The following is a 17913-nucleotide window of genomic DNA, read 5'->3' as shown; positions in this document are numbered from 1 at the left end:
AAAATGAGAATAGTCATTGTTACTAAACTTCTCTTTTATGTTGAAATCTGTGTTAATCACTTTATCTGTATGTAACACTTAATCTTCCAAGTATACGAGATTTTAAGGCCTATTTCTCAGATAAAGAAAGTGAATCATGGAAGTTCCATAGTGTGTGTTCATTCAGCCCACAGACTGTAAGTAAAGCAAGAGTCTCTGACTTTAATACATATATGCTTAGTGATGAGGTGTAAGCCTATATGATGACTTTTCTAGACATGAAGATAAATCGTGATGAAATTAATACGTATGAGTTCAGATTTTTAGTTAAATAGTCATGAATGCCAATGCTAGCTCTCCAATTTAGTGGAGTAGCAAAGCCATCTAATTTTTAATACTACATTCTCTTAAAAAATTCTCAAAGAATTAATTTGTTTTAAAGAATGCACATTTTTCTCCAACTCCCTCTCCCTACCACCGTAGCCAATGATTTTATTCTCTTGACCCAAGTCCATGTCATACTTGATTGGTCTCAAAGTGTCTTTCCCAGCTACTGCCACAGGGCAGATGCCCACAGATCCCCTTCCACTAGGAGTGTTCTGAGTGCATTCCATGTTTGGAGAAGCTTTTCTTTTCATTTTTTAAAGATGGGAGGGTGGTTTCCTTTTGTTTTGGTCAAGTATGCACCTTCAATCTATAGAAAACTTCAACTTCCTTCAAGAGGTAGCCACATCTCCAAACCTGTGGGTTTTATTTTATCCTATGCCCTCCCCTGCAAAATCATACACAGTGTGACAATGTTACTACACCGAAGGGGATCATGCAATCTAATAAACTCCATGTTGGGTATTGGCAGTCCAATCCAACATCGTTGTATATTCAACCTACCCTAGTTCCCTTTTACATTCTCACATCCAAGGATTAGTTAAGGCCATGCCTGCCTGACCTTTTTCATCCTTAAAAATCTCAGCTCTGGGATCTTTGTGAATAATGGTTTGACAGAACACATATGCCCATATATCCTTTAAACACACAGACACATACACCTTCTCAAAGAGAAAGAAATACATACAGGCCTAACAAAACTTAAATCAATTCAGGAAAAAAAAAAAAAAGAAAGAATAACGTGCCTTCCAAAAATGCAACATAGCTTGTGAAAATGTTTTATCTCTTCTGGCATTTTTACCAGAAGTCCCCGGGTGGTGCTAACAGCTAAGAACTCAACTACTAGCCAAAAGGTTGACAGTTCAAACCCACCCAGGGGTATCTTGGAAGACAGACCTAGCCATCTGCTTCCAAAAGATCATAGCCTTGATGACCCTGTGGGTAGTTCTACTCTGTACACATGGAGTTGCCTTAAGTCAGGATCGACTCCTCAGCAACGAGCAACAATAACATATTTATCTAACTTACAATGCCTAATAAAGAACACAGACTCATTGCATTAAGAAAAAAAGGTTATATATACATATATATATACATACAATTGGTGAGGTTATCAGCTTTATCCAGCAACAATAACTACGTGTGTTATACTTGTATGGCTAAATGACTGAATGCCCCAAAGGCAAATTCAATCCCTCTCTATGTATTTAGGTGCAAGAAGCTGCTCAGGGTTGTGTGAATGAAGGAATCCCAGCTCCTACAAGGCACATTTGATTCACTTTTTGCTGAAACTCATCACCAGGGACGTGGACATTTGTGAAACATTTGTGAGAGGATAATATATAATCTTTCATTTCTCATAGGTGTGTCATTTTGGCTATTTAGAGAAAATGGGAGTCAAATAATTAGGGTTACGTCACTTTTTTGATTTGAGGAAGTTATTAAATGATCAGAAATTAATATATAAAATCTGGACTAAACCAGGGAAGAGAGAAATCATGCATAGAATGAAGGCAATAATTTCTTTCCTTACTTGATAAAAGAAACATTGCTCATATAATGTTGACAGCATGAGGTGATTGGCTGTCCATCCTAGGACAGGCCTATACAGTATTTGAAAGCCTAATACAGAAATCTGCAAACCCTGAGCACTTTCCCATGCATAAATATTTTCGTGTTATCCAGAATCAGATAACACGTGACTTAAAGAAACCAGTGTGAGTTGATATTCCTTGCATACTCAAATTTCCAATAAAAGAACCACACTTGCTACAGCCAGGCAGATGCTATTTGTGTTAATAAAATGCTCATGTATTTATACACATACACTTATTTTTAATATGCAGTTCTTGCTGGCAACATTAACCAATGTAAAAACATGGTAGTTTTCAATCCCACATGACATAATGACTGATTTTAACAGCTCTCTTTTCTTTCTAAGTATTTTTGGAACAATATTATGGTACCATGAATTATTTGAGTATCTTTTCAGGGGCCACTGGGCCACAGGCATCCTGCTAAACATGCTGCAAGATGAAATGTATCTCTATAAATATGTACAATGACCTCTCTAAAAGTTTTATCTGCTTTTATGATACAAAAAAATTAGCAAAAACAAAAACACCTGATTTAAGTAACAGATGCCTAAAATATTTATAGGGAAACCTGTTGGCACAATGGTTAAGAGCAGGACTCCTATTCCAAAGGTCAGCAGCTGGAACCCACCAGCAACTCCCATTAAGATTACAGCCTAGAAAACCGTATGGGGCAGTTCTACTCCTTCATATAGAAGCTCAGTGAGTCAGAATCGACTTGACAGAACACAACGACAACAAAATATTTACAGTTTGTGCTAGCTAAGAAGAGCAAAACCAAACAAATAATATTTGGGAAGAGGAAATTTGTAATGTACAAAGATTTTGACAAACTGTCTTAAGTTATAGGATGTGAGCAGGTGAAGACAGGAAAAAATACACCAAGGACTTATGTGAGAAATGCTATGATTATTATATGTGGAGGATGTAGTCAACATAGGTAAACATGGTGGCCAAGGATGTTTTCAGGGCATATCAAAAACTTCATTTAATTTTTGGAGGTTGAGTAGAAGGCAGTTAGGATGATTTTTGCTGGGTTGCTATGAGCCAGAATTGACTCAGTCGTGAAGGGTTTGGTTTTTGGTTTATAGGAAGAAAAAAGCATATGATAATCAGAGAGGCCCATGCACAGTGAGAGATCACAAAGTGTGAAAGTAATTCTGGTTGAATGCAGCTGGTGTTGTTTATAAAAGAGTGAATGGTAATTAAAAAAAAAAAAAAAGAGGAAGATAGAGCCAGAAGTCCAAAATAACACAAGAGCTTAGTTATAGTAAGAGAAAACTAGGAAAATCAAAGTAAAACAATGATAAAGCAAATTTTATATACATATATACATATAAACAAACAAATATCCCCAGAAGAAACAGAGACACTCTGTTTGTTTTGTTTTATTTGATTCTTAAGATTGGAAAATCATCACTGAATGCAGGGTTGTATAGATTCTAAAATAATTATACCATCTATTATTTCCTTATCTCATATAAAGGACTAAAAAAAGCATCAGAGGTTTAGGTCAATCCTGTCCATTTCTTATACTAATCTTGCCAGGGGGCTGCCCCCTGCAACGTGCAAACACGCAAACACACATGCACCAGAAAGTTACTCAGAAGCTAAACATGTGTTCTGAGGTCATTGAAAAGACAAAGGTTAGAGACAGGTGGAAGTTGACCTTACTGACAGGGAGTACAGCTCACTGTGGAAGTGAGCTGCATTTCCATCTGAGAGTCCTAGGGCATGTATGTAGAAAGCTTAAGTGTGTAACGATAACTCTTAGTATATTTAAATATATTTTAAGTAATAGTAATAACAGAAGATTTTGTTTTCCTAGTGTTTTAATCTTTTTTTTTTTAGTGTAATTAAATGAGCACAGTTTTGTGAAATAAATCAATAAGTAAATGGTGGAAGAGAATTTAGAAGCCTAAAGCAGACCCATTTGTAAATGACGAATTTGTCTACATTTATATTTTAATGAAATCTAAACATCATAGTTTATTTAATAAATATAACTGACTTTCCAGGAGGAAGAAAAAAATATTACATCACAGATGCATATACAGATAAATAATGATTAAAGATAGGAACATAAAAAAATAAATAATATTATGAAAAATGTCATAGGATTTTCAGTTTTTAGTGGCTTTATTAATCAATTCAGAATTCACAAAAAATGAGAGTTGAATGAATCAAATTCTCTAAAACATTGAGTAAAGAAAAAGTCCTTGTAATAAATTAGGACTACTACAGTATTTTTACACAAACAACACAGGCCTTCTACGTTTGACCACCTCTCCCTTCCTTCCAGGAGGTGTTTTTGTAAGCACACTATTCTAATTTTTTTTACAGCAACCTGTAAAAAAAATTGGCAGAGTGGTGCTTCTGAAAATACCTCACAGTGGGAGGGGGAGGTTGGTAAACAAATGTAAAAGACACGTTATTTGTGTGAAAATATGGTATTTGTAATACACATAGTATATATCTAGAGAGGAATCAAGAAGTAGAACCTATTGGTTATCTACCCCACTGATGGATCTAGTATAATTCATTTAATTATCAAACCATGATGTTCCAGGAGTACCAAGTTCCTAACACTTGCCTGAGAAAATTTTATTGCAGAGAAGTGCACAGTTCACATTGTACCTCTCTCAATTATCTTTATCCACCAAGGAATGCTCATTTAAGTTTTGTTTATAAAAAAAGAATGGAAGTTATCTTTTTATTTTTTTATTGTTGTGAAAATATATACATCAATTCAACAATTTCTACATGTACAATGACACTGATTTAATTCTTCAAATAGTGCAGCAGTTGTCGTCCTCCTTTTCTGATTTATTCCTCCCGTAATAACATAAACTAATTTTCCCTTAAACTTCCTATTTAACTTCTTGAGTTGCTGCTAACAATTTGATCCTAAATAGTAAGTGTTTTTTTTTTTTTTTTAAAGCACAAAGCTCACGGCAGGCATTCCATATTAATTAAGTTAGGCTGTTGTTTTGTTTAAAGAAAGCTTTGAACATTTTTTTTTTTAACATATTTTTTGTTTATGGTATCAGGGCTAAAGACTATCTCAAGGCAGTAGTGCTGGGGACTAATCTAGCCTCAATGGCTCCAGAAATTCTGGATTCCATTAGGATTGAAATTCTCTTTGCTTTTTCCCCTTTTGATCAGGATTTTTCTATAGCATTTTGATCAAAACTTTCAGCAGCTGGGCACCATTCATTATGGCCTCATGGCAAAGGAGGCAGCCATCCATACCTTCCATTTCCTACTCTTATCTTCTTCTGTCATTCCAGGTGAATAGAGAACAAGTGTTGTATATTGAACGGATGCTTTCAAGCTTTTAAGACCCCAGGCACTACACAATGAACTATAAGGTAGAGCAGAAATGCTGAATGTAACATTAGATCAATTAACTGGAATGGTCCATAAGACCATGACCCTAAATGCCCAAATCTATCAACCAAATCCCACAAGGTGGTTTGTTGTACATAAGCAGTCTCAACAGCTACTTTTTTTGTGGTTGTACTAAATATATGTATTTATTTAGATTGTATTTGCCAATTCAACTTATCACAGGTGTACAATTTAGTGACACCATTTACACATACTGGCTGTGTATCCATTATGCATAATCAACGAGATTTTTCCACCAGTATAAACATAAACTGCTGGGAAGATGGTCTGCCTCTATGATTCCCAGCTGGGTCACCTAAGCTGAGGCCTTGGGCTGAAACCATTCTCTGATAAGGAGACTGGAACTGAGTCCCACTCTCTCTCCCAGTTTCCTCTTGTCAGTGAAGATTTCCTCCCTGTTCTGAGCACACAGGAACTTTATCTCTCTCCATGACTATCTATAACTACTTAACTGAACTAGAGGGGAAAAAAAAAGTTGCACCCTTTGGTCTCAGGGTCGTCCTGCTGTTTACACTTGAACAATGGCACCCTCTTGATCACAAGATGGCCTTACTGATTTTGCCTAAACAAAGGCACCCTCCTCTTACCCCCTTTCCTCTTGCTTCCTTGCTGTCCACCATGTACACCCCTCCAGTTCATCTATCTAAGCCACAGGTCAGAGTTCCTCTTTGTTCTCTCACCCATGGTATATGAGGTACACACGTGGAAGTGACAAAACACACACTCCTGGATGAGAGACTTTCGAGAGAATCTGGATCTTGATAAAACCCTTACACCATTTATCACTGACATGATTACTGTGAGTAATAAAAGCCTGTGACACCACCAGTGAGTATTGCAATTATTCATTCTGATACAAAGAGCCCTGCCCCATACCTTCTGATTTATGTCACTCAACACATCGTAGAATCTCAGTGCTCTCTATGCAATAACTTCCCTTTTCCCTTCCCTTTTGCTCCTGGTAACCACTAATAAACTTTTGTATCTATACATTTACCTGTTCTTATCTTTTTATATAAATAAAATAACACAGTATTTGTCACTTTGGCTTGATTTATTTCACTCAGCATAATGTCCTCAAGCTCCATCCATGTTGTAGCATGTACCTGGACTTCTTTTCTCTTTCTGCATGAGAAGTATTTCAGTATATGCTCGTACCACATTTTATTTACCCGTTTGTCCATTGATGGGCGTTTAGGTTGTTTCCAAATTTTGGCTTTTATGAATAGTGCTGTAATGAACATTGATGGACATATGTCAGTTCATGTCACTGCTTTCTAGTCTCAGGTCTATTACTGGTAGTGGGGTTGCTGGGTCATATGGTAGTTCTATTTTAGGTTTTTGGAGGACCTGCCACACTGTTTTCCAGAATGGCTGTATCATATTGCATTTCCACCAGCAATGGATAAAGATTCCGATTTCCCTGCATCCTGAGAAACATTTGTTATTTTCCATTTAAATTATTTTAGCCATCCTAATTGAGGTGCCCCGGTGGCGCAGTGGTTAAATGCGTGGCTGCTAACAAAATGTTGATTGTTCAAACCTACCAGTTGCTCCATGGCAGAAAGATGTGTCAGTCAGCTTCCATAAAAATTTACAGTCTTGGAAACCTTATGGGGAGGTTTTACCCCGTCCTGTAGGATTGCTATGAGTCAGAATCGACTTGATGGCAATGGGTTTGATTTTGGATATATCATAATTAAAGTGGAATGGTCTCTCATGGTTTTGAATTGCATCTCTTTGACGGTTAAATATGCAGAGTATTTATTCATGAGTTTTTTGTCCATTTGAATATACTCGTTGGTGAAATGTCTATTCAAGTCCTTTGTTGTTGTTGTTAGGTGCCTTCGAGTTGGTTCTGGCTCCTAGCCACCCTTTGTACAACAGAATGCAACACTGCCAGTTCTTGTACCATCCTCACACTCATTTCTGTGTTTGAGCCCATTGATGTCAGCCACTGTGTTAATCCGTCTTGTCGAGGGTCTTCCTCTTTTTGCTGACGCTCTACTTTACCACACATGATGTCCTTAGAAAGGGACTGGTTCCTGTTGATAACATGCCCAAAGTATGTGAGACAGTCTTGCCATTCTTGCTACTAAAGAACATTCTGGCTCTATTTCTGCCAAGACAGATTGGTTTGTTCTTCTGGCAGTCCATGGTATATTCAATGTTCTTTTTCAATCCCATAATTCAAATGCACCAATTCAACGTCACAACTGAAAATACCATGACTTGGGTTAGGTGCACCTTAGTCCTCAAAGTGACATCTTTGCTTTACAACACTTTAAAGAGGTCTTTTGCAGCAGATTTGCCCAATCCAATACATTATTTGATTTCTTGAATGCTGCTTCCATGGGTGTAGATCCAAGTAAAATGAAATTCTTGACAACTTCAATATTTTCTCATTTTATCATAATGTTGCGTATTGATCCAATTGTGAAGATTTTTGTTTTCTTTATGTTGAGGTGTAATCCATACTGAAGGCTGTAGTCTTTGATCTTCATCAGTAGGTGTTTCCAGTCCTCTTAGATTTCAGCAAGCAGGCTTATGTCATCTGCATATCGCAGGTTGTTAATGAGTCTTCCTTCAATCCCAATGCTGAGCTCTTCATATTTTCCAACTCCTCGGATTATTTTCTCAGCATTCAGATTAAGGAAGCATGGTGAAAGGATACAACCCTTACACAGGCTTTTTCTGATTTTAAACCATGCTGTATCCCCCTGTTCTGTTCAAATGACTGACTCTTGGTCTATATACAGGCTCTACATTAATGCAATTAAGTGTTCTGGACTTCTCATTCTTCTCAAAGTTATCCATAATTTTTCATGATCCAAACAGTCAAATGCCTTTGTGTAGTTAATAAAGCACAGGTAAACATCTTTCTGGTATTCTCGTTCAGCCAAGATACATCTGACATCAGCAATGATATCTTTCGTTTCTGATCCTCTTCTTAATCTGGCTTGAGTTTCTGAAGTTCTGCTGTAACCATTTTTGAATTATCTCAGCATAATTTTACTTGTGTGTGGTATTAATGACATTGTTCAGTAATTCCCGCATTCTGTTGGACCACCTGTCTTTGGAATGGGCACACATATGGATCTCTTCTGGCTAGTTGGCCAGGTAGCTGTCTTCCAAATTTCTTGGCTTATTGCATCTGTTGGTTTAAACATCTCAATTGTTATTCCCTCTATTCCCGGATCCTTATTTTTCACCAATGCTTTAGGTTAATCTTGGACTTCTCCTTTCAACACCATAGGTTCTTGATCATATGCTAGCTCCTGAAATGGTTGAATATCTTCTTTTTGGTACAGTGACTGTGTATTTCTTCCACCTTCTTTTCATGCTTTCTGTGTCATTTAATATTTTGCTCATAGAATCCTTCAATGTTTCAACTTGAGGCTTGAATTTTTTCTTCTGCTTTCACATTGAGAAATGCCGAGATTTTTCTTCTCTTTTAGTTTTATAACTCCAGGTCTTTCCACATTTCATTATAATACTTTTCTTTTGGAGCTGTCCTTTGATATCTTCTATTCAGTTCTTTTATGTGTTCATTTCTTCCTTCGTCTTAGCTATTCTACTTTTTAGAGTAAGTTTCTGAGTCTCTTTGGACATTCATTATGATCTTTTCTTTCTTTTTAACAACTTTTGCTTTCTTCATGTTTGAGTTGACCCCTTGATGTTGCTAGTCTATTCTGTCCTATATGGTAGCTATGAGTCAGAATCGACTCTACAGCAATGGCTTTTTTTTCCCCCCGCTTCTTTTTTCTCTATTGTTTTTGAAGAGCTTAAACAGGATTGGTGTCAATTGTTCTCTAAATGTTTGGTCAAATTCCCCAGCGAATCTATCTGGCCCAGGACCTTTTTTTTTTTTTTTTTCTTGTAGGAACAGTTTTGATTACTGATTCAATCTCTTCACTTATAATGGGTCTGTTGAAATTTTCTATGTCCTCATGAATCAGTTTAGGTAGTTTTTATGTTTATAGTAATTTGTCACTTTCCTCTATATTATCTAATTTTTTGGCATGCAGGTTCAAAGTATTTTGTCATAATTCTTTTTATTTCTATTAGATCAGTTCTAATGTCTCTCTTTTCTTATTTTGGTTTTTTGCATCATTTTTTTTTCTTTGTCAATATAGATAAAGTTTTGTCAATTTTATTGATCATTTCAGAAAAACAACTTCTGGTTAGATTGAATCTATTGTTTTTCTGTTTTTGATTACATTTATTTTTGCTCTGATCTTTTTTAATTCCTTTCTTTTAGTAGTTCTAGGTTTAACTTGCTCTTCTTTCTCTAGTCCATCCAGTTGTAAAGTTAGATTATTTATTTCAGGTCTTTTCCTCTTTATTAATGTAAGCATTTATTGCTATTGATTTCTCTCTGAGGACTGCTTTCATTGTATCCCATAAGTTTTGGGTTGTTGTGCTTTCATTTCACTTAACTCCAGGTATTTTATTATTATTTATTTATCTCTCAATTTCTTCCCTGATCCAATTGTTGTTTAGTAGAGCATTGTTTATTTCCATGAATTTGTGTGTTTCATAGTTTTCCTTCTGTTATTAATTTATAATATTATTCCTTAGTGCACAGAGGAGATACATTTTTATAATTCCAATTTTTTAAAAGCTTGTTGAGGTTTATTTTGTGGCCAACCATACAGTTAATTTCAGAGAATCACCCATGTGCTCAGAAGAAAAATGTGCTTTGTTCTGGTGTTGGATGTAGAGTTCTATATATGTCCATTAGGTCTAATTGGTTTATAGTATTGTTGAAGTCCTCTATGTCCTTACTAAATTCTTTTTAAATATATTGGAAGTGGTATGTTGAAGTCTCCAACTATTGCGGTGGAGTTGTCTGTTATTTCTTTCAGATCTTTCAGTACTAGTTTCATATATTTTATAGCTCTGATGTTGGGAACAAATATTTATAATTATTATGTCTTATTAATAATTTATTATTTTATTATTAGGAAATGTGCTTTCTCATCTCTTAGAACAGATATTGATATAAAATCTATTTTGCCTGATATCAGTATGCCCATCCCTACTTTCTTATGGTTATTAGTTACATGGCATGTTCTTTTCCATTCTTTCACTCTCAGTCTGTTCGTGTCTTTGGGCCTAAGATGTGTTTCTTGTACACAGCATAAGGATGGATCATGTTTTTTATCCATTCTACCACTCTCTGCCTTTTGAAGGAGAATTTAAACCACTTACATTTAAGCTAAATACTGAAAATAAAGGACCTACATCATTCCTTTTGCTAATCGTTTTGTGTGTCTTGTATCTTCTTTGTCCCACAATTCCCATACTTCTGTTATTTTTTTTCTTTAGACTCCTTTTTGTGTTCAGTCTTTTTAATTTCTTCCTTCTTCCCTCTGTGTATGTTTTGTAAATATTTTCTTAGTGGTTACCACAAATACTACGTTTAACAACTTACAATTGCACCAACTTATTTTAACTTGATGCCTGTATTTAACATAGGAACTATGAGCAAGTTTTAATGTTAGTATACTAAAACTCTATGCTATTTTGCTCTTCCTACCCCCCTTTTTGTTGTTGTAACACCAATTACATCATTATACATTCTGTGTTCCTTAGCTTGAGTTTGTACTTATTTTGTACTTATTTGATGTTGTTGCTTGTGGGACTTAAGTAATACTAAGTTTACCCCCTGGAAATACCAGACAACTCATCCTTATATTTTTTCATGTCATTACCTTCATTGGAGATTTCTCTCTTCTTTCCCATGGACTGATTCAATTAGCTGTCCAGTGTCCCTTCTTTTTCATCTGAAATAACTCTCTTAAGTAATTCTTGCAGACCAGTTCTGGTGGTTATAAATTCCTACAACTTTTGTTTATTTGGGATCCTTGATTTCACCCTTATTTTTGAATGACAGCTTTACTGGGTGAAGAGTTCTTATTTGAAAATTATTTTTCTTCAATACTTTATACAAGATCTAAGCCCTGCTTCCCTAATTTTTGTTACCATCCACTCCTTCATAAACTACACCAGTTTCATTCACACTGAATCACTTTCAGTCTTTGCAATCTGGTATTATGCATTTGGCTTCTCTGGTTATCACATGGTATTTCCCTCCTATAATGCAGCAAAAATCATCCCACATGACTCTTCTTTACCCTCCAAACGTTAAATAAGAGTCTTCCATCCACCAGAAAAACCTCTTTGGCTGCAATTTTTCTCTATATTGGTTGCATCCTCCACATATAACTATCATGAAGCATTTCTCACCTAAGTCCTTGATATTCTTTTTCTCTTCACCTGATCATGTCCTAGAACTTAATATAGTTTGTCAAAATCTTTGTACATTACAAATTTCTTCTTCCCAAATTTATTTTTTTGGCTTTGCTCTTCTTAGTTGGCACAAAAACGTAAATAATTTAACCACCTGGTACTTAAAGTGTGTGTGTTTTTTTTTTCCTTGCAAGTAAGCAGATATAAGTTGCAGTGCCATTACCCATAATGATAAAGATACATTCCAGCTGATAGTGTGTTTGGCAAGCCATCCATTGTCCAGTGACCCCCTAGCAATATACTCAACTAATCCCTGATATCATAATATTGCTCCTACGATTCTTAGACTGAAAAGAGGGTTGATAAAATCAGTTATTATATATGGAATTAGAAATCATATTTTTACATTGAGAGTGTTGGAGTCAATAAATTAATATACCAAAAAAAAAGTTTATATGTACAATTACATGAGCACCTTATTAATGCAAATAACATATACTTGGGGGTAGTAAGTGTAAGCGTTATTCTGGAAGTTTCCATATTCAAAGAATATCTTAGTACACTGATTTATTTAAATAAAAAAATCTGATTGTGAATAACACATCAAAGTTAATGTAAAGTATAGTAGGAAATCAATTTACCATCAATATTTAGCTTGCCCATTATCCCCTAGTATTTAACCTGAGTACCACTGAAATATTCGTTGTTTGAGAGCAGTTTTTCCTTATTATATTTTCCGTAACCTGTAGTATCCTAATTATGGTAGGCTTTTTCTAAGGCTAAGGATCCCTGGTGGTGCAGTGGTTAAATGCTTGGCTGCAAAGTGAAAGGTCAGTGGTTTGAACCCACAAGCTGCTTGGGGGGAGAAACATGTGGTAGTATGCTTCCATAAAGATTTACAGCCTAGTGAACCCTATTGTCCTAGAGGGTCGCTATGAGTCGATATCAACTTGATTTGGCAACAGGTTTGTTTTGATTTTTGGTTTTCTAAGACTAAGGGTAGCTCTTCATTCACATATATGAGAAAACACCCTCCTCTCCTCTTTCAGGTTTGTCCCTAAGAGGTAGGATTTAATGCCTTCCCCAGTACTGTAGGATCTTTCTTCCTTGATTAAAATATTGATCTATATATTAGAAACAGAAGCTTTCATATATTATATGAATACACCTGGATGTATTTTTATAAGCTGCCTATATCCACGTTACCAGCACCCAGATCGAGAAGGAGGATAATGCAGCACCCCAGAATCCCCTTCTATGCTTCTTTTTAGTTACAAGCCCCCTGGTGACTCCTATCCCATACTTCAGGCAACATAGGGTCCGTTTTTATCTTAATATAAAATAAATGGCATCCTCCAAATTATAGTCTTCTGTGTCCAGTTTATTTTTCTCAGTTTTGTATTTGTGAGACTTATTCCCATTTTTGCATAGATGCAGATATTTCACTTCCATTGCTGAGTAGTACTGACTGTTTTGAAGATGCCAAAATTTATCCATTTTGAGAGTAATGAGAATTTTGAGAGTTTCAGTAATAATATAACAATGTTTCTCCTCCTCTGATTTCTCCGAAATGCACAGCAGCTCAAATGTGATAGGTTCATAATGAAGCACTGAATTTTGAGCACTGTGTTTGTTTTCTATTACTGCAGTAACAAAGTACCAGGGATTTAGTGGTTTTATATAACAACTTTATACTCCTACAGTTCTGTAGATTAGAAATTTGACTTGAGTCTCACTAGGTTAAAATCAAGTTATCGATGGGCTGCATCCATTTCTGAAAATATTCCGTACATGAATTTTCCAGATTCAAGAGGACGTATGTGTTTCTTGAATAATGGCTACCTTCTGCAATCTTCAAAGGCAGTAATGGCTGGTCGCATCCCTCTCACTCTGCCATCTAGCTGGTTTTTCAACTTCTGTTGCAAAAGTTCCCCTTCTTTAAAGGGTTTATGTAATTAGATTGGTCCCACAGATAATCCAGGATAATTTTCCATGTCAAAGTCCTTAACCTTAGTAACATCAGCAAAGCCCTTTTGTCCTGGTAAGATAACATGTTCACCGGTTCTGCAAATTAAGACGTGCACATCTTTGGTATCATCCTGCCTACCACATGCAAGATTGCAGATGTTCATGTTTCTAGGAAAAGTATTCTGCCAATGCAAATCTCCAACAATTTCAACAGATACATAATTAAATTTTATTTTGTTTTGGCCGAAAGAAACACTCAAGTCTAAGCTTAGAAAATTCTAACATAGGGAAATATAAGTAGAATAAATGGATCTTCTTGCAGTAGATGGGCTCAGTTCATTTTCTACACAACATGCACTTATATGATACATTCCAACTGCCTGAACATGCGAAAGCTGGACAATGAGTAAGGAAGAGTGAAGAGCTGATGCCTTTGAATTGTGGTGTTGGCGAAAAATATTGAATATACCATGGACTGCCAAAAGAACGAACAAATGTGTCTTGGAAGAAGTACAACCAGAATGCTCCTTAGAAGTAAGGATGATGAGACTGCGTCTTACATACTTTGGAAATGTCAGCAAGGATCTATCCCCAAAGAAGGACGTCATGCTTGGCAAAGTACAGGGTCAGCAGAAAAGAGGAGGACCCTCAATGAGGTGGATTGACGCAGTGGCTGCAACAGTGAGCTCAAGAATAACAATGGTTGTAAGGATGGCTCAGGACCAGGCAGTGTTTCATTCTGTTGTGCATAAGGTTGCTATGAGTCGGAACCGACTCGACAGCACCTAACAACAGCAACTGCCTGAACATGAGCCAGTATATTTTACTCTCATGTGAATATTTTTTCCACAAAATGCATACATATCTGTTCAATAACACAAATGCTTTTTCTCTCTATATTGAACAAACCCACTAGTTCTTTGTCCATGTGGAAAATACAGTTTCTGATCATGTAAACTATATATTTGCATAAGTCCATAACTACCGCAAAAGAATGATTATAATCCATTGCCTTTGGAATAAATAAGAAGTCAATCTCTTACGAGTATACAGATCATACACTAGACTAAGCTCAGATTAATAAGAATAATAACAAAAATTTTGTGGGACCAGAAAACAATGTGGGTATTGTCCATTAATCCATATGATAAATAAACACCCACTTATTTCTACTCTAGGCCACACACTAAGCTAGGCACGGGAGATACAGCACCTGTCCACAAGGATCCCATAGTGTAAAGAAGTAAAAATAACAAGTCCTTATGGAAATAAACCTTAAATTACAACTAAGATAAATGCTATGATGGAGAGGTAAAGGGTGCTAAGAAAGCATCTAAGTGGACCAAATGAACTAGTCTGGAGAAACTTAGGTAAAGGTAATCTCATGGACCAGTGTACTGGAGCAGCAAATACAACACTAGATTAAGAATGGAGAGATAATCTTACGACCATAAGTGAGTTGTATATCCAAAAGTCATGAAGTATTTGTCACATACAAAACTTTCCCTATAAGGAATCCTTAGGTAGGATAGATGATTAAGTACTCGACTACTAATTGAAAGACTGATGATTTAAACCTACCACGAGGCCTCTGAAGAAAGGCCAGAGATCTGCTTCCGAAAGGCCACAGCCTTGAAAACCCTATGCACAGTTCTACTCTTCATAAACGTGGTTGCCACGAGTTGGAATTACCTGGAAAACAACTGCTGTTTTCTACGTTTGTTTCACAATTAAGATGATAAATATAAGGTCAGCATGTGTCTGCCCAATTACAAATGGAACTACTGGTTTTTCCACTCACTTGATCTAGTGATAGTGCCTGTTAGTAGCAATTCAATGAGTACAACCAGAGTCTTCACAGAAATTCTTACTTTAAATATCCGATATTATTTTCAGACTATGCAACCAGATTGTTCAGACAATTCTGTCAGTGATTGAAAGATCATGATATATGCGACATTAACCCTCCTAATTTGAAGGGCAATGCCTACTCTTTAACAGTTGCTTTAATGCCATCTTCATATCCTTATTTCTCAGACTGTAGATGACAGGATTCACGGTGGGTGGCACCATAGTATAGAATACTGACACCAGCAAATCCAAGGGTGATGGAGATTCGGGTAAGGGTCGTAAATAGGCAAAAAAAAAACAAAAAAACACAGAAAAGAGAAAGAGAGTCACAACAGTGAGGTGAGGCAAGCATGTGGAGAAAGCTCTAGACCTGCCTTCTCTGGATGGGATTCTCAGAATAGTGGAGAAGATGTGAATGTAAGAGATATCAATAAACACAAAACAGCCAAAATCTAACACCAGGCTGAGCCCAATGACTACTAATTCCACAGTATTATAAGAACAGGCGAGGGAGAGCAGTTGTGGAACATCACAGAAGAACTGATGAGCTTCAGGAGACCCACACACAGGTATGGAGAAGGTAGAAGCTGTGTGCAGAATTGCATTGAGAACTCCACTGACCCATGAGGAAGCTGCCATCTGCACACAGGCTCCATGGCTCATGAGGACTTCATACCTCAGTGGGTGGCAGATGGCAACATAGCAGTCATAAGACATCACTGTGAGTAGAGATACTTCTGTAGTGGCTGAGAGGATGAAGAAAAATACCTGTGAAACACAGCCGAGAAATGAGATGGTGGTGTGATTAGCCAGAGAGTTTGCGATGGATTTGGGAACAGTGATGGAAATGAGACAGAGATCCAGAAAGGACAAGTTCTTCAGGAAGAAATACATAGGGATGTGGAGCCGATGATCCTTGCTTGTGAGGGTGATGATGAGAACGTTCCCCAGTACAGCTGCCAGGTAAATCAGCAAAAACAACACAGCATGTAAGATCTGGATCTCCTGAACATCAGAAAACCCCGTTAGGAAGAACATGGTCACAGAGGTGAAGTTGTTCATTTCTCTGGGTGTTTAATCAATGACTCTAAAAAAATAAAATGAATAACTTGTGATTTAGTCAAGGAAGTTTACTCTTCTACTTTCTCAAGTTCACTTTCTCCCAATCACATGTGCAGGTATTCCATGCCATAGAAGAGTAACAACACCAAGTCTTCAGGAGGTAATTTAACGCAAATAATCCCATAACTGAATGACTGAAAATGCCTATCAGTCAAGTCCAAATCATCCACCTTGTCATTCTATGTTGATTAAGGCCCATATTCCACATCTGACTCAAATAGAATTTCATATACCTTGCATTGAAATATGTAGTGAAAAAGTGCACAAATTTGGGACCAGTCAGTCCTGAGTACAAATTTTAGATCAGCTGTTTGCAAGCTTTGTGATCTCATATACATTTTTGAGTATCATTTTATTCAACCTACTGTGTGAGTGATATCATTGGATCATTATTTTTATTCAATTAAATAATTCATACACAACTTATGCGTAACTACTGGCTAAGAAGACACTTAACCAATATCATTTCCTCTACTCATTCCATCTTCCTTCATTATACCAGTGTCAGGAAAAATTGTGAAAATCTTTGAAACAGGAAAAAAAGCTGAGTCTTCTCTCTAGTGCACTGGGTTATGTTTGTTATTTATTGTCTTTAAGCTATCTTACAATTGTAGAAGTTGTATAAAATTGTTAATAATGCAAATTATTGCCTATACAAATACAAACTAATTTTGTTTTAGTGGAATACAATTGATATTTTCTCTGTAGATAGACCCATTTTGCATCTATTTGTATTTTCTATCATCTTTCTTTACCAGTTCTCTCAACCATTCATTGATTACTTAAAATATTTGGCCTGTTTGTTTTATTATTTTATGTTCTTTTTTTTATCTTTGGGGGCCAAGAAGGCTGACTAGGTAGAAGCTACCTCGGATCCCTCTTGCAACAAAGACTCAGAAAAACAAGGGAATCTATCACATACATGACAATCTATGAACCCTGACCATCAAACATAGATCTAAAGAGTTGACCTGAGTGACAGTGGAGAGAAAAGCTGGGCCGTGACGCAGCAACTGCCTCTGGAACCGGCGTCCCACTCCACAGCCTTGAGCTCTCGTGGTTCCCTGGTGCCGAGTGGCAGGGCTGATTGCAGCTTGCTGAGGTGGGGCAGGCATGGGACACAGCCCTAACCCCTAGCCCCCTGGGGTAACCTCGGTAGAGAATCAGCCAGAGCAGGAAGGCAGCACACTGACGCGGTAAAGGAGAGAAGGAGCAAACACGGGGAAGAAGCAACTGTTTTTGGAGCCTGGAGCCAGCGTCCCAGTCAGAAAACCTCGGGGCCGGGCTTTGGACTGGGCACAGGGAAGCTGAGCACAGATTCGTGAGATGGCACAAACACGGGAAGCAG

General features: G+C 36.8%; 1 protein-coding gene across 1 annotated transcript; it reads right to left on the bottom strand.

Annotated features, from left to right (window-relative positions):
- Positions 1-15560: 15560 nt before the first annotated feature.
- On the bottom strand, positions 15561-16810 carry LOC135232307 (olfactory receptor 14A16-like). Its single transcript, XM_064290420.1, has one exon. It carries the CDS (start codon positions 16503-16505, stop codon positions 15561-15563), a length of 945 nt encoding a protein of 314 aa, XP_064146490.1. The 5' UTR covers positions 16506-16810.
- Between the last annotated feature and the right edge of the window lie 1103 nt (positions 16811-17913).

The sequence above is a fragment of the Loxodonta africana genome, chromosome 8 (genome assembly GCF_030014295.1).
Source record: "Loxodonta africana isolate mLoxAfr1 chromosome 8, mLoxAfr1.hap2, whole genome shotgun sequence".
Taxonomy (NCBI): Eukaryota; Metazoa; Chordata; class Mammalia; order Proboscidea; family Elephantidae; genus Loxodonta; species Loxodonta africana.
Note: the sequence above shows the minus strand (reverse complement) of the source record. Positions and strands in the feature narration are given on the sequence as shown.